Source organism: Hypomesus transpacificus, chromosome 26 (genome assembly GCF_021917145.1).
Source record: "Hypomesus transpacificus isolate Combined female chromosome 26, fHypTra1, whole genome shotgun sequence".
Taxonomy (NCBI): domain Eukaryota; kingdom Metazoa; phylum Chordata; class Actinopteri; order Osmeriformes; family Osmeridae; genus Hypomesus; species Hypomesus transpacificus.
The window spans coordinates 1,651,176-1,669,632 of NC_061085.1; the positions used below are offsets into that span (position 1 = coordinate 1,651,176).

The 18,457-nt window shown below is 41.3% G+C and overlaps 1 protein-coding gene across 9 annotated transcripts in view; it reads right to left on the bottom strand.

The window, feature by feature from the left end:
- palm1a (paralemmin 1a) overlaps positions 1 to 18,457 on the bottom strand; it is a 128,834-nt gene that overhangs the window by 85,406 nt on the left and 24,971 nt on the right. For 7 of the 9 annotated variants that reach the window (XM_047049740.1, XM_047049742.1, XM_047049735.1 and 4 more), the window contains exon 2: positions 3,302 to 3,347. In XM_047049740.1, coding sequence (XP_046905696.1) covers positions 3,302 to 3,347 — 46 coding nt within the window. Of the gene's footprint in view, positions 1 to 3,180; positions 3,213 to 3,301; positions 3,348 to 18,457 lie in introns of all 9 variants that reach the window. The other 2 variants (XM_047049739.1, XM_047049743.1) reach the window with 1 other exon arrangement.

Sequence of the window (18,457 nt, forward strand, 5' to 3'; positions counted from 1 at the left end):
CCCTGGCTCTGTGCTGGTCACCTTACAGCAGCCTCATAACAAAAAAGACTACAGTTGGTACAGTTGCTCAACTCTGTTCCATTACATCTTGACAGAATCTAGAATGTCCCACAAGCAAAGAAAGAGCAGAGCTATGCAGATTTAACATGTTCTGGCTTCGGTGGGTTTGCTTGTTTATGTGTGGTTTCATCAGATTATATAAACTATGCTGAGCCGGCTGTACCTATACCTGTGCCACAAATAGTCGGCAGTGAAGAACAGTGGATTATTTCAGTCTCTATAGACCGGTGCGGCTGGTGGAGTAAATGCTCTTTGGATAAACTGTACACAATCAGCCATAGGATTGTCGAGGAAAGGACACGCCATAATTGGTTATAACTTGCCTTCAGACTGCTTATATAGTTTAGGCCTAAGTCAATTAAACCAATGGCTTTTGAAAACGAAGTAGTTTATTTCAATCAGTGCTGCAAACGCAAAGGAACTCGACGGTACTCTTTTAGGATTCTGTTTACGCCCGTTGTAAATTATTTGCAACCGATCAGGATAGTTCAGCGGTACAAGTTACCTTGGTTACTGACTTAATCAACATTGATGGAATACCCCCCTGGTCTTTGGTGAATGTGTGCATAAAGTGTGTTTGTGGTAACTACTAAAACCATTAAGACCAACAGAAGCATGCTTTAGTGTTCCTATCGACACTTTAGGGCAGGGGTGTCAAACTCATTTTCACCGAGGGCCACATCAGCATTATGGTTGCCCTCAAAGGGCCAGTTGTAACTAGGGATGTCACGAGAACCGATACTTACGGTACCTTCCGATGCTAAAATAACAAAACACCGACGATGCCCATTTTTTTGAAGCACCGTAAGTACCGTGAGCGCCGATGCCAGATGTTAGCATCGGTGCTGCGCCTTCAGGAGTGTTCCAGTCGACGTTTACATTAAGAAAAACAAGATAACAACTGCTGCTTTAGCGATCGCCCCGCTTCGACTTGTTGACAAGAAAGGCAAAAAAAGTAGTTTGCGTTTGAGGCAGATGACCGTGGCGTTATAATTAATCCGCAGAAGCCATTATGCAAAAAATGCTACCGCAGTCTTCAGACCAAGGGAGAATACTTCCAATTTAGCTAAGCACCTGAAAGATCGTCATCTGGATTTGTTTAAAAAATTCAAGGCAAGTTCTGATTCAGTTCCAGAAGAGGCGCAGCACCGATGCTAACATCTGGCATCATACAAAATAAATCAATGTTCGTTGAAGTCGCGGCGAAATTCTGAATACATCCAAAGAATGCTCTTTTTCTGTTTGTTTAATCTGTCATACTAAAATACACGTTACATGATGTTTGAGATGGTGGGCACGTGTGTTACAATGGCTTATGTACATAGTTTAGGTTAGCTGTAGTTTTAACGTTAGCCCATAGCTTAGAAGGTAAACTCATGTCATGTTCATCTTGTTAGCTGAATGGCTTAATTGCACTTTATTATGTTGTGCTATGCTCTATTGCACATGTTTTGTATGTCTTTGTAGGACATTTTGCTATTTTTCAAATATTTTAAAGAAGTTCATGGTTCAAGTAGCCTACATGGAATCTTAGACAATCCTCTTTTTTTTTACCATGGTATCGAAATTGGCATCGAGAATCGTGTTATTTTAATGGTATTGGCACCGACTACTGAATTTTTGGTATCGTGACACCCCTAGTTGTAACTACGATGTAATGTCAGTCACTATGTAAAAAACGGTGTTTTAGTTGTAGCTTTTGTGAACATAGGGCCTATTCTGCTGGAATTGCATTCCGCGTTTTAATTCTTGGACAATCTGCTGTTTTTCTTGGAGGATAAATTTGGCATATTTAGGGGCCAAGCAGCAGCAAAGATGATGTGGCACCTATTGTTTTTGTTAGTTTTATTATTATTATTATTATTTTGCATAGCAATTGGTGCGAAGTTTTGAAATTTGGCACACTGACTATCGTCAGCAAAGTTTCATGTCGATCCCTGAAGCTCTATAGCGCCACCAAGGCGTCAAAGTTGGAGGTGCGTTTACGCCCATAACTTTTGAACCATGAGACCGTTTTCTTAAGTGAGGTTTCATTAGATTCCGTAGATACGGACGATTCGACGGAACCCTATGGTGACTTTATTAAAGGTTTTGCTGTTTTAGCTACTGAATTTCCATATCGAATGCTGCTTGGCCCCTTCATTGCTGCTTGCAACTATATTTATCTCTGTTTTTGGTGTCAAAATGCCGACAGAGATTGTACTCCAACGACCAACATCGCCTTATAACACCAAATACATTTTTTTTTTTATCCTTGAAGCACTAACATTCGCTTTCCCATCTTTATTGAAACTGCCTTCCATCCAGGGCTGGATGCAGCCTGCTTTGACTGGGGGTGCAGTTAACATTTCGGGGTGGTATAATGATTATGGAAGGGGATCTTATTCTTTTTTATATTGATAGGCTGATATTCGGGGATTAGCCCAAACCTAAGAGGTATTCTGGGTTTGTTGTGACGCTATATAGGGACTTTCACACTTAATGCAAGCGCGCACAGTGCGCAAGCGAAATGTTTTGCTCTTCATTTGAACGCAGAATAGCTTTTTGAGCTTTATGTAAAATAAACATTGCCATTTTCCAATTGGTAAAACCTTGTCTAGTGAAGGGGAAGTCTTCATCATTTCTGGCTCCAAATTGTTGGCAGGGTAAGCAGAAACATGCTACCTTGGCTGAGTACTCTAACCAAGTTCGAGAGCAATACCAACTTGGATTGAATGCCCAAGGACCTTGGCTGAAAATGCGCATGGGGTACGTTTGCAGGACCGGCTCCATTAGAGTGCTTGCAACCCATGCTTGCCTTCACCCAGTTTGCGTTTAACACTGATGGGCATACACTGCTTATTAGAGGCGGGATGTCATCACTTTGCCGTAACATAATCAAAATGCATTGTGAGAGATGTAGTTTATGGTCAATGCACGCTGTAAAGCAGCTTAGAATTATTTCAGTACACCATTAAGCTTCCGCGGGCCACATAAAATGACGTGGCGGGCCACATTTGGCCCGCGGGCTTTTAGTTTGACACATGTGCTCTAGGGGATCAGCAAACTTTACTAAATTGCATATATTGAGTAAGGTCTTATAAGCCTAAATATAAAGTATAGCAACCAATAAATACCTACCAACCAAACGATAACCTTGACATTGAATAGGCCTGGAGAAAATGGGAAGAAGGAGCAGATGACCGGTAATGAATGTGTACTGTAAAGGGGGATTTGGTAGCATAAGGATTTAATCACTTACTGTTATAGCATGGACTCGATCTTGATGTGACAGATCCTCAGAAATCCTGCCAGAAAGAAATGAGAAGATAAAATAGAGATGTGTGGACAAAAAGACAAGAAATTAAGACCAAAATAAGTATTACTCGGGGGCCTGTTCCATAAAGCCCTCTCAAAAAAGATGGGATTAGAGCACAACCTTCGTTCTCTCACATATTATTATTTTATTGTTTATTTTCGCCCCCCTAAGGATCAGTCAATATTTGGACTACATAGACAAAGCCTGTGTCAAAATGTTTGTCTTGGTCTCGATTGCGTTGCTTGTATTGGGATTTACATTCTGTTGCACAGTTTAGGAGGGTACAACGTTTTGGTGCCGAAAAGTGCCTTTAGTCGACGAAGGGTACTCTGTGCTAGCTACGTCACCACGTCAACACACATTAGCAACCACGCATGGATACAACATGATAGAGACGTTCTAGCACGCATGTTGGAGCATGGATTATGAGTGAAAAATACCACCCCAAAAAAATGTCCAACCATTGGACTTTGTTGAGAAAGCGATTTTGAGTGGAACTGCCATCTCGGATTTTTGATTTAGGTCGTGAAAGTTTTTGTAATTTGAGCTAGTGCGGGTCGCCCGTGAGACCGCCTAGTCTTTTAGGCGGCAGCCTTGCTAGAAAGCGTCAGTATTTTTGTAATTTTATAGTTCAATTTTACACGAAAAAACAGAAAGAGGGACATTTTATGACGATATGACTATTGTGAAGACAGCCAGGTGGTGAGATTTGAATGTAGGTTGCTGTAAAAACTTTGTTTGCTACGTGAGAGCCCCGTCGGCAGCAAAAACAGTGTTTTCAACAAGTGTTGACACTCGTCGACAACAGTGTTGTCGATGTGCGTCTGATGAGCATTTTCTTAATTTCGTACCAGGGACATTTCTACATCAAATTGGAGAGCAGTGTTTAAAGATATGGCGATTGTGAAGACAGCCAGCGGGTCAGCATATTTTTGTGATTTGTGTAAAACTTGGAATTTGAGTGAGACCGCGTCATGTTTTGACGTTAGCCGTCAGACTCGGCTCGCCCACTGGAAGTGTGTAGTCGTAGGCTACTGCCTTCAATGCCACAGCTATGGCTAAACTTTATTATGTCAAAAGAAACATTCTAATTTCCGGCGCTTTCAAACAATCCGTGAAGTGTGGCTAGCAACAGCAGGTAGCTTGCCTCTAGCAAACTTCTTTTGAATTAGCCATGTCCCCCTAAATTAATGTCAAACGTATTTACGTTTTGGGGGGCATATTTTCAGTTAATAACAGACTGTACTGTTTGAATTGCAATTCCATCTGAATACTGCCAGTGACAACGTTGTTACAGTAGCTTGTTCCTAAGGGGGTTCGCTTGTTTCAAAGGCGGTTTGCTTTTTTTATGGGTGTTCTTAATGAATTATGCAATATGAGTAGGCTAAATGCTTGAAAATATCACTAGACGGGAAAACATACCCACCTGCAACCGACGCAAGAAAGCACACCCTACAATTTCCCCAGAAATTGTGCCCGCTCTATTATTATTGTGAGAATGCTGTTTTTCCGCCGTTTTTTTGCCCTTTAACTAGTCCTGCATACTTTCACCAATTCCTACAATTTTGGTATCAAAACGTTCAGCTCCTTCGGGAGATGTGTGCTATGACTTTTCTAATTTCTCACTTTTATACTTTTAACCTCTTAGGGTCCAAGCTGTTTTTTTACATGCATTTTTTATTTCTCTTTGCTATATGGGCTTATTGGAACCTAATTAGAATAAAAACGAAGTATCATCTTTTGACATGATGTACTTTTAGAGAAAAATGATGTCCACATATGTGGATTCATGGTCCGACTTTCCATTAAACACTAAAGTCACCTTTGTGTAATAAAAAACTCTATTTCTGCCTCGAACACAGCTGTTTTTTCCTGACTGTTTGTTTATGTGTTAATAACATATACACACATATTTTCTAAACATGTTTTGACTATCAGATAGTAAAAAACATGGAAACATTGCATTTTCGCCCATTTTGGACAGTTAAAAATAGTGTGTGGAACATTTAATTTACTGCAAAACAGTTGCAAGATGACGTTGTATGTCTGTAACAATATATAAAACATTCAAAGCTTTTTAAATAGTCACTCTTGCATTAGGCTACTAATGTGTTTTGTAAATCATAGTGAAAAAAAAAAAAAACAGTAGGTGAGTAGCTCATGTGACATTTTGCATTGGTACTGTAAAAAAGTAAACATGTTAAAGGCAGCACTTCCTGAGCACTGAAGGACCAGGCTTTCTTACAGAGGCCCAGAGGTCACCTGATTTATTGACTTTCACGGAGTCGGAGAACATGGAGGAACCAAGGAACATGTACACACCTTGAGAATCACTGCCATCACTTATGTGTGAAAGGCTGAGTAACAGTTGCGCTCGGTTTGCAAGCACAAGAACACTTTGCAGGTCATACAACGAACTCGGGTTCTTCCAGGGCAGCCTAGTTTTGCATTCTTCAGGCCGATCATCTCTGGGAGGTGAGCATTAGCCCTCCTGCGGTCCGAGACATGGGGCAACTCTGTCACGTGACGTTTCACTCCCTGGTTTGAATCTTCTTCTTCCTCAGACTGTGTAGAAAGGTCTGCATATGCACCATGATGCTGGACCAAGAGGATCTTAGCCACTTCCATGCGGAACTGAAGGAACTGGATGGGTCTTGTCTTTGGTCCAGCACATATTTACATTTAGTCATTTAGCAGACGCTCTTATCCAGAGTGACTTACAGTAAGTACAGGGACATTCCCCCCGAAGCAAGTAGGGTGAAGTGCCTTGCCCAAGGACACAACGTAATTTGGCATGGCGGGGAATCGATCCGGCAACCTTCTGATTTCTAGCCCAACTCCCTCACCGCTCAGCCATCCCACATATTGCATGGTCTTTTCGGTAGAGTAGCCAGCTGTTGGCTAAAGCCAGATCCGTGAAGTGCATTACCATCCGCATTGTCCACTTCTTAGTACGGGTGCTCATGCGATAGTAACTTATCATTCTATCCATCAAATCAACTCCACCCATCTTGATGTTGTACTCACGGACAATGCTTGGTCGCGAGACAGTGACATATTGTTTCACTTTCTTCTCGTCCCAGCGCTGGCAGGTGTCTTCAGGCTGTGTACCATGAACAACAGACATCAGCAATACTGGTTTGTTGTCGTACCACTTCACTACACACAACTTTCCATCTTCAGCGGAAACTTCTGATGAGGTGCGTTTTTCATGGCTTTGTCACTGGGTAACTTATGCTTCGCTTCAGCGAGTCTGTTCTTCATTATTGTACCAGTCATGTACAGCTCTTTCTCCATCATTCGTTGCGCACCTCTGATGGTGGTGAAGAACCGGTCACAATACACCTTTGTGCCACGATGCAGAGTTTGGCACAAACGCTCGATGACTAAGCTTCCCAAATCCAGGCCCTCTGGTTGTTCGACCTTCTCAATCAGTGAACCTGTGCCTTGATACAGCTCAAAGTCAAGCACAATGCCTTCTGCTGTAGCACAAACAAAGTTCTTTATGCCAACTGGGTTTGGCTTCATTGGCAGATATTCTCTGCACGGACAGGCTCCTGTGAAAGGAATGGGGTCCTCATCCATCATCACTTCTGTCCTTACTGCTGCTTTCCTCCTGTGGTGATGGTTGGTAATTGCCATCCAGGATGGAATCATTGTTGTCAGACACGTCCAAATCTGAGTTGTCTCCATCAATTGACTTAAGTAGCTTCAATGCTCTTTGCAAAGAAAAACGCTCTGGAAATAAAAACATGATAAAATCAAATACAAATTAATTTCATTTATGTATGTAGGTTTGCATTATTTATTTGTTATTTATTCCAATAGGATAATATGCAAGCTAATTTACATGTGCACATTTTTACTAGCATATTACATTTTACTAACATTTTCAACCCAACTAATTTAAGTATGTTTGTATGCATTTAGTGATTTAATTGTTATTTATTGCATAGGGACCATGTACAGCTTTTTAGCTGCATCAGAGCTAGCTTTTTCCTATTTTACGTGTGTGCATATTAGCTTAGTTTCGAGGAGCATCAGTACATAAGTACACATACGTGTACTTCAAGTTTAGCAACCTACAAAGTTGCTAGTTTTACACTTTTTTTCAAATTTGCATGTCATGACAAATAGAAAAGGCTTTTAGAAATATCTAAATCAGAATAAGCCATGAAATATGACAGAACTTCTTACCTGGTCGACGTTTGTGTATGGAGCTAGCACTTGGATCTTCCCTTGTGTTCGCCGCCATTTAGAATTTTGACCGTAGTGTATTATAAGCTTCTGACACCACCAGATGGCAGTGTAAGTATGTGTCCATAACACCACCAATTCAGCAGTGAACACAATTGTGGACATAATAGCTATTTTATGCAACATTTTTGCTCCTTCTTGATTGTTATGCATGAGCAGCCAGCAGAGTGTGTGCTACTCAGTGGCACACTCTGCTGGCTGCTCTTTTTCTGATATTCAACTAAATTGTCTTAAAATGTAGAAAAAATTGGCCTCTTTCAGCCACTGTAACTACTAAAGAGCTCACATTTACAGATTTTCAGCTATGAGCCTTGAAGCGAGAGCAGCCTTTCAGATTCTCTTACTAACTTCAATGGAGAGGTGGGTAAAATTTGTCAGAGAAAGCCGAAAGGAACAAGATTTTGAAACTGCCGATAGAGTTGTGTTTCTGACCTCACAGACATCTAAAGGACATCTCTGGTTTCGGCAGAGTCTTGGGACTCGGAAAATATCCGTAGTTTTGGGATTGGACGTATAGTTTTGTGTCTAGGTTAACTTGTTTGAGTGTGGATGCTAGGTAAATGTTGGTTATTCTCTCTGCCTAGCTTGTTAGCGATCACAGCTGCGCCATCACTGTGGCAACCAAACAGACACGCACCATGAAAGCAAAATTGGGTAAACGTTTTGGAAACTGTCATAAGAGTTGTATTTCTGACCGCACAGACACTTAAAGGTTATCTATGGTTTCGGCGGAGTCTTGGGTCACAGAAAATATCCGTGTTTTTGGGATTGGACGTACAGTTTTGCGTCTAGGTTAACTTGTCTGAGGTGTGGATTCTAGCTACATTTCTGTTATTCTCTTATTATAATCAAGCTAGCGCGATGGCTCTCCATAGCTAAATACAGTTTGACTTTTTTTCCACCATCGACCAAATTGGCCAAACAAGGTATGTACATTGAGTTTAAAGTGTACATAATCTAGCTAGACTGTTTTTATTTTAGTAAGTTTCACATAAATCTGCAAAAATCGAGGCTCAAGACTGTCATAGCTGACCGTCACGAACAGCCAAACCGGGGCTGGGGTAGCTTTAAAGGGGCAATTGACTGCAAAACCGATTTTACCTTGTCCAGGGTTCATACACATTTTGACCAATGGATTTCCATGACTTTTCCATGCCTTTTCAATGACTTTAAACCAAATTTCCATGACCAAACTTTTTGTGAAATCTTGGTGTATACGTTAAAAAGTTGTATTACACGGCTGTTCGTAATACTGTAGAATGCTCCGTTCACTTAAATGGGGCTTCCCAACGTTCTGCGGTGAATAATTTTTTTACATTTGAACTTTGCTATGCATATTTGACCGCTGTCAAGGGAAGTGGCCTTTTTGCCTCGGATTCACATCTTTCGTAGCACTCCGCAAGCAGTCCGGTAACTTTTCAACCCCAGCGTACTCCGTTGCTTAGCGACGTCAGCTGATTTGAAGCCTAAAGAATGTTCAACGTCTATGAAGTTCAACGTCAAACTATTTTTCTGTTGATCAACACTACAAACGGTAGCTAACAAATAAATTGTAAAAAGACACACTGTGTTAAGTTATTTTTTTGGCAAGTAGCCGTGTAATAAGCGGCATAATCTTCTGTAGCTTTGCTAGCAACACCCATCACCGGGCTGCGCTCAGATGTTTGCTTCCTTTGGAATGGCTAGTTAATGCCGCCTCTCCCATGTTTGAAATGTCGAATGATTTTCCACCACACAACCGACATTTTGCTCGTCCCGGGTCTTTGTCTGTTTAATGTATCTTTAAATTTGTAGCCAAGCATCTTTAAAGCTACACTTTCCTGGCATTTCAAGTTCAAGTCTTTTATTTGTCAGGTGCACAGAGCAACACAAGGTTAGACTGGGCACTGAAATTCTTAAGACAAGACAACGCAAGCACTTGGCATAACATAACATATAAGTACACAGAACAAATTTACATCTATGCTGAGCTTAGATAAGTGAACTTCCTAAATATACAGATAGCAATAAATAAACGACTATACTAACCCTAACACTAAAACTTCCTAAATTACAGATAACAATAAATAGTACGCTATACTAACCCTAATACACAAAATTTGCAAATTTACAGATCAGTGACTTTGTCAATGACCAAACAGGAGCCTGGTGGCGAGGTACAGTAGTGCAATGTTACTGAAGAGCAACCAGTAGCTGAAAGTGACAGTGTATAAGTGACTAGTGTGCAGTAAAAATGTCCATATCAGTGTCCATTGAGAAGCCTGATGACCCTTGGGTAGAAACTGTTGTCCAGTCTGCGTGTGCGCGACCGGATGCTGCGGTAACGCCTGCCAGAAGGCAACGGGGTAAAGAGACTGAAGGATGGGTGGGAACAGTCTCTTAGAATCCTGCTGGCTTTCCTAAGGCAACGTGTGTGGTAGGTGTCCTGTAGGGCTGGGAGCTTCCTGCCGATGATGAACTCAGCAGAACGGACCACACTTCGTAGGGCCTTGCGGTCCCGGTCTGTGCAGCTCCCATACCACACTGTGATACAACCAGTCAGAATGCTTTCTATAGTGCATCTGTAAAAGTTAGTAAGGATGACTGAGTCCATACCAAACTTCTTCAGTCTCCTCAGGAAGAAGAGGCGCTTACGGGCCGTTTTGACCACCTTGTCCGTGTGAACAGACCAGGTGAGGTCATTGCTGATGTTCACCCCGAGGAACTTGAAGCAGCTGACCTTCTCCACTTCCGATCCATTGATGAATAGGGGTGCATGCTCCCCCTCCTGCCGCCTCCTAAAGTCCACAATCATCTCCTTGGTCTTGCTGATGTTAAGAGAGAGGTTGTTGTCCTGACACCATGATGTCAGGGTGTCAACCTCCTCTCTGTAGGCTGACTCGTCACTGTCAGAGATGAGGCCCACGATGGTTGTGTCGTCAGCAAACTTAACGAGGAGGTTGGAGCTGTGCGTAGCCGCACAGTCGTGGGTGAACAAGGAGAACAGGAGAGGGCTGAGCACACAGCCCTGGGGGGTGCCTGTGTTGGTGATCAGTACAGATGAAGTGAATTATCCCTCGCGCTTCTCTGAGTTACTCTTGCTATGGCCATCTAACTTTTCAGTTAGTATGAGAGCGTATGCCTGCTTATATTTTGAACGTATTTCTTTTAAACGCATGTGAATTATTTAAAACTCAGCGTAAATGAACAACATGAAAATATGATTATAACAACTTTCCATGACTTTTCCAAAACTTTTGGGATTTTTTCAAGCACTTTTCCAGGCCTGGAAATAACCATTTTAAAATTCCATGACTTTTCCAGGTTTTCCATGACCGTACGAACCCTGTTTGTCATAGTTGAATAACGACAGTTCGGTGGGTAAACTGAACATACTGTGAATATCAAAGTCCATTGACACCTCTTTCCTATTCAAATCTCAAAAAGAAAAAATTTGGCTGTAAAACGCTAGCTTTTCAACAAAGCTACCGGTCCTACGTAGGACCGGTGATCGCCCTCTTATTGGCTCTGGTCTGTATCTTTGTCACGCCCCAGAATTTACATCCAGACCAGCCCGAGGTAGCGTCTATCTCCGATACTAGTTTAGCTGCGCGCTGCTTTGTGTAGGTTACTTATAAGAAATTACAAAGAAGAAAGTTTTGAATTATAACAAGGATATTGAAAATGGACCACGGTCGTTGCTGTGTTCCAGGCTGTACAGGAAAGGCTAACACTCACAGTCTTCCCAAGGAGCCAAACATTCAGCAGGCATGGCTGCTGTTGTCTATGAGAAGATTCCGGCGAAGTTCGACACTCAATCATTCATTTGCTCTGAACATTTCACCCAAGACAGTTTTGACAACCTTGGACGATTTCAAGCAAGGATTTGCTAGGAAGCTGAACCTGGAAAGAGGTGCTGTTCCGACCGTATGCTCATTGCAACCGCAAGCTATAAGGACAGTATGATGTTGTGCTAACAGTCATTAGCAATGCCAACGTTTCCTGTATATAGCATACCAGGTAGAATGCTAAATACGTTTCTACACACATCAAATGACTCTAGCTAGACTAGCTGTAGTCGGCATTAGAAGGGAAGCTTACGAAAAATAGCCAGAAAACGAACAGCAGTCTGGCTTATTGCTAACGCCTGTCTAGATAATCTATTTGAAAGAACTGGAGAAAGGCAGGTTCTAGATACAGGATACGTTAGCATTGCTAGTAACTGTTACTAGTAACACCTAGACTGTAGGCATGTAAACAAGTTTAGCTTGCTAGTCAACACAAGAGCATAGGTAGAATGTGTGATAATTTAGCCAAGTTTATTGGCAATGGGGCTAACGTTGATTCGTGTTCCTGACTGTGTTTCATTCAAATAAATAACCTGTGTAATGAAAATCTACAATTCACAATGCATGTTTGTCTAGATCTTTGTCATGTTATTTTACAGCAAGATATCTAGAGCTAGCCTAGCTAGCCAACTGAAGCCGAGTAGAATCACGATATGGTTTGGTTGCTAAGCTGTAGCCTAACGTTCTACCCACCTAAGTCAATCCAGTTTGCTTCAACAACAGAAGTGGAAACAAGTAATGTTATCATTTCAAATGATATATAGTCAATCTGTTGAAAACAGTGTTGTGTAGACACAATAGATTTATTTGCACGTTTTTATTTCAAGTCTCCAACTTCGGTGTTTAAGCGAGTGCTGCTGTTGGCCGTGTTGCGTTTTTGCTCCCAGCTTCACTCGTTGATAACCAACCAATCAGCGCACAGCTTATCTAAATATTAATGAGCATACCATAAAAGGAGAAAAGCTAGTGTTTTTTCCCGGGAACATTTCAGAGGATCTCTCAGAGGGCATAGAACAGCACCCGGGCCATTTTCAACCCAACCAATGTTACATACCCTATTCGGAGACCTTAAGGAACAGTGTGAAATACCCAAAAAACCCAGTCAATTGCCCCTTAAGTGTTTACTGCAGCTGGCGTTGATCCTACAAACAAACGCTTTGTAACTGGAACGTTTTTACTTTTAATTGACGATGTTGAACACAAATGTTAAGTAACTTGTCTTTAAATCAAAAGATCGTCTCCGTTTTCAATTTGAAGCAGTATAGTAGGGATGGGACGTATGGCACTGACACATCGATGCTTGTGTCGCAAAACCAATATGCACAGTTTCGAAAAAGTGTTTTGGAGCTTGTATCAAATCTCGAAACCACATGATAGATGATGTTCAATGCTTCAAACGTCACAAACTGGTTCGAAGTTTTGCCGCTCTTCTAAACCAGAGCCATAGAAGCAACGAAGCCACCGCTTCTTGTTACAGACAAATCACACATTGCCAGAGAAGCAGCACCAGAAATCGCTCGAGTCATCCTTATCTAGCCAAATCTGATTGTAATCATTATAAATCCGTGCACTTGATTGTTGTGTTATTTTATTTAAATGAAACGTAGCATGATAGGACTAGGTAGGTCTATAAAGTGCCCAGAAAAAACAATGTTGATGATTCGTCAACATTGTCAACAGTAATAATAATTTGTAAAAATAAAGTCCCCCAGTTCACAATAGGCCTACATATCACAAATGTTAAGAATAAGAAGAAATCAGTGTAATCTAGTTTAATTGATAGTAAAACTATCGTATAAAGACCGTCCACGCACATTAACACGTAACAGCTTTTTCGGTGATGTAGCTGCTTAAAGCGTTTTTCGAAGTATTGTGAATGCAAGTCTGGATTCCGGAGTTCGCGCCCCAGTGAAGGGAACCTGGAAGATATTCTTTAACTTTTACTGTAAGAAAATGACACAATTCTACGGCTTACATATGTATCATTTTAATGTGTGAGCACTAATATCAGATCAAAATGAACACATGTAGTGTACTTAATTAAAATATTAAATAACATAGGGTAGTCTACCGTCGGAGACAACCACTACGCCTCATTCAACGGCTGCTATATGACGCTGTTCATTTTCAATGCGCCGATAGTTTGGCTCTTTGGGCCGGCACAATCCGGAAGAAACCTCCAAAGCTTCACAAGGCATTGTTTGCCCATCCCTAGTATCTAGCTTACTGTAGGAAATGCATCCTCTCTCTAGCTTCGCTTTGGCTAAGGTCAGATGGACGACGATGACGATGCATGCATTATTCACACCTACGGTGTTAATACAGTCTGTACAAATACCACTTTGACACACTTGCAAGAAATGATCCGCTGGTTAGGTGTAGCATGATCTTATTTAATAACAATCAAAACTGTAGTTCAGCTTTTTTTTGCAGCAGTTTTTTAATCTGAGTTCGAGTAGCTTTTGCAGTTGCACAACAAAGTCACGTAATGTGACGAGATTGAATTTAAAAGTATCACACACTCACCAGGGACAACGGCAACATCGGCAACCTTGCACCATGGATTATAATTTTTATGTCATCTTTAAATTCAGTGTCTGAACAGGACTGGGTGTGCAGGCACACATGATTACTTTCTCCTCCACCTTGAACTTAAAACCTAGATTCTAGGTTAGAAATGTTGCTACGGTTGCTACGTTAAAGGAAAACAAGGAACCAATCCGATTGGCCAACACGCTTCACTGTTCCACCGTTCAAACTTTGTTCTGTTTCTACATCTTTCAATTAATTATGTGCCTACATCTCACTGCAGGTCCTTTCTAACATACATTTCAGGCCTTTTGAAACCTGAGAAAATGACTTTCTACTATATTTTCAAATTATTCAGAATTATTTCTCTTTTTGCATTTTCTTCTCTTTTCTGTAGTTTTTTGCCTTCGTCCAGCTCCAGCCCCTTTCAAAAATACCTTTCGGGCGCTTTGAAGCTTCAGCTTAGTGAATATTTTTTTAAAAAGTTCTATTTTCAGCTTTTTTAGCATGGTCAACTATTCCCATTCAGGTTTTCAGCATTCTCACTGCTGTTTCGCAGGAACAGCCTTTTCTAGGTATTGTTTATTTTCGCGCCCCTAAGGCTCAGTCAATATTTGGACTACATAGACAACGTTGATGTCAAATGGTTCATCTTGGTCACGATTGCGTTGGTTCTATTGGGATTTATGTTCCGTTGCTCGGTTTAGGTTTTAATTAAGTTTTTTGTGGCAAAAGTGAAGCTAGCGGTGGCGAACTTGCTAGCCACAGTCACTGACGCTACTAACGTCACTAACGGTGCGTTCACACTGCAGCAGAGCGGGCGGAGCGGGGCGTCGGCTTCCAATTCAATTTCAATGAAAACCAGGCGTTGACCCTCGCGTAGGGCATTGTGGGAAGGCGAGCGGGGCGTCGAAAGTTGGATCATTTAAACTTTATGTAAATGAGGAGCGTGAAAACGCTAGCATTGGCCAATCGGGTTGGTTTCTTGTTTCTTGTAACGTAGCAACTGTTGGTCATGGTAAACATTTCTAGGTTTGACAATTTCAAGATGGAAGAGCAACTCATCGTATGTGTGTCTACACACTCAATGTTTTATACGCCTCTACGATTAAAAGGACGTTAACAAAAAATGTGTACCTGGCGCAGGGTTGCCGAGGTTGTCGGTGTCCCTGGTGTGTTAAATTCAGTCTCGTCACTTTAGCTAGCTACAGTACGTAACCTAGCTCTAACTTTCTTCTGTGCTAGCTGCATACTGTACTAGTCTAGCTACAGTAGTATAGTTTACCCGGCACACGATTGACATTCAACGTTGAAATACTGGTTGGCAGTCACTCGCTAGCCATACAGTAAATGTGTAGTGGCCATAACCTAGCAAATGTTACTGGAAAAATGTTTGAAGGGCTGTACAGTACTGTAGCCTATAGGCTAGTTGACAAGATCAGGCGCAGGGTTGCCGAGGTTGTCGGTGTCCCTGGTGTGTTAAATTCAGTCTCGTCACTTTAGCTAGCTACAGTACGTAACCTAGCTCTAACTTTCTTCTGTGCTAGCTGCATACTGTACTAGTCTAGCTACAGTAGTATAGTTTACCTGGCACACGATTGACATTCAACGTGGAAATGCTGGTTGGCAGTCACTCGCTAGCCATACAGTAAATGTGTAGTGGCCATAACCTAGCGAATGTTACTGGAAAAATGTTTTAAGGGCTGTACAGTAGTGTAGCCTATAGCCTAGTTGACAAGATCATGCAACATCTAGTCAGCGTATCTGATTCCTTGCATCATGCCGTGTAAAAGCTGTATTTTAATCGAGACAGGAGCACCTATATATCAATAATGATCGCTATTGTAAATACATGAACCCAAGTCTGCATACTTGTCCATGACACCGTTTCACACAAACTACAACAGTGACCTTAGAGAACTACAACTCTGTATTAACTTTTTTAACACGCCCCCGAGCGTGGTGCACTGTTGGAATACCAGCGGTGCAGAGCGTTAAAGAACGCTGCAGTGTGAACGCACCGTTACGTCACGAAAACTCGCGTGACCATCTCGAGCAGAACATTAGTTTAGCAGTTCGTTAACTTCTGGGAGATAGCTAGGCTAACTGCTTTACTGCAAGGCAGCTGCAGAAACGCCACAAGCAAAGAGGCCTGGGTGATAAATATTTGTTCATTTTACTTTGTGATATGACACACAATTCTGATGTGTAATGTACAATATAAGCTGATATTATTAAGGAAGTACATCTACCTTTGGAAACAGTAGTCTACTATTTCACTGAAGAATTAGCATAATGACATTAGCGTCTGTTGCCCGGGCAACACATACTACAGCGGTCTATGATGCATCTGTTGCATTCAATCGTTAAAATAAACATTACTCACAAATACATTTTCATTGCAGGATTTATTGTGACATAGATTACAAGTAACGATTTGAAGGTGTAATTATCATTACCTGTGGTTTCAAACCAGTGTAGCTCACTGCAATGCTGTAGCCTAGTCTAGTAGCTAACAAAAACATCCTACAGTACAGGCACAGCTGTTTACAGGAAGTCAAACGGCGGCACATAATCGGCACTACCCTTACTTAAATCAAAAGTCTTTCAATAGGTGAAACTATCTGACTAACCTATATGTTTATTGTGGCACTGATTCCCCTGATTTGTCTGTTAGGTCGACCTAAACTCCATTGCCACAGTCTAAACTTGGCAATCTGTTCATGAAAATAATTCATTTCAGCCTAAACATTGGGCTGAACGTTAAATCTAATTCAACCAACGCAATCGCTATCGAGACGAACAGTCTAGTACTGTACTGAAGTAGTACAATTTACCGGGGCAGCTTTTCCACACAGGGCTATTTTGCGTTGTTACTGACAATGATCGCTACCACTGAGCCTTTTATGAATGAGGGATTTTCCCCTAAATAAATGTCAAGCTTATTTACTTTTATTGGGGCATATTTTTCAGTTAGCAGATGGTACTATTTGAATCGCAATCCCATCTGAGATAGCTTTATGCCCAGTAACGTTGTTGTTAGAATAAGCTTCAAATGGGGTTCTTTATTAATGAATGAATGCAATATGAGTAGGCTAAATGCCTAAAAATACCACGAGAAGGGAAAAACGTTAATTATAATTACGTTTAAGTCATAGAGATTAGGTCCAGTTTTACACTGGTCTGCCAAATGTATTTGTTTTGATTCAACTATGAGGCTGCTCCCTCTTTCAGGGTAAATGAGAAGACAACTATTTAATTCTACTCTTCACTCTTAGTATTTTGAGTTGTAAATGAGCAGAATTTTTTTTTGTTTTTAAATCTATGTAATCTTTATAAATAATAAGTAGGCTATGCATTTTTTATGTAAAATATAGCCTACAGAAATATTGGTTGTAAAAATGTCATTAAAAAACGGACCCCTGTGCAACCGACGCGAGCAAGCACACCCTACAATTTCCCTAGAAATTGTACCCTCTCTAGTTTATTCACATTTACATTTAGTCATTTAGCAGACGCTCTTATCCAGAGACTTACAGTAAGTACAGGGACTTTCCCCCAAGGCAAGTAGGGTGAATTGCCTTGCCCAAGGACACAACGTCATTTGACACGGCCGGGAATTGACTCTGGCAACCTTCAGATTACTAGCCCGATTCCTTAACCACTCAGCCACCTGACTCCCTATTTCAATTGAATGTGGATGGCACGGTGTGAGCCTTCACACCTTACAAAAGCGCACAATCGGAAGTTCGGTAACTTATACAAATAAAAGTTTGGCTTTTTGACAGAGCCAAAGCACACATCTGCAACCACTCACCACACCAGCTCGCGACCCACTTTTGGGTTGTGACCAACCGGCTGAGAAACACAGGTTCCGATTATTAACCAGTACATTAGCCAAATAATTTTTAAACACGGTTTTGTATTGGGAACATAGAGGATAGAAGCAAATGGATGTAGAAAAAAAAGAAGTCTTGTCAATTATTACAATGTTTTTTTTTTTACATTTGTAAAAAAATATTAATGTACCTATGATCCTTTTATTGGGGTAATTTAGATTGAGACATTTTATGTAGCATCAACCTAAACGCTTGATATCACAGACAACCATATAACTAAAGGGGGTACAATTTCTGGGGAAATATTTTATATTTCCGGGGAAATTGTGAGGTGTGCTTGCGGCCGCAGCAGCTGGGGCAGTTTAAATGTTTTTACTATATTACTGCCAAACCTATTATTTAAATGATCACACATCATGTTTTTGATTTAATCAATATTTCTCAAAAGATTACTACAAATGTTGAAGATGTTGACAACACCTGTCTTGTGTCTTACAAAAGGTAATGAGGCTTTGCGCAAGTTTCGTCAGGCAAGACCGAACTCTGCACCCGGGCACAGGGGCGGTCTTTCCTACAGGCGGTATAGGCGGTCGCCAAGGGTGCCACTCAGAGGGGGGCTCAAATAAATGCGCCCAGAAAAAAATTAC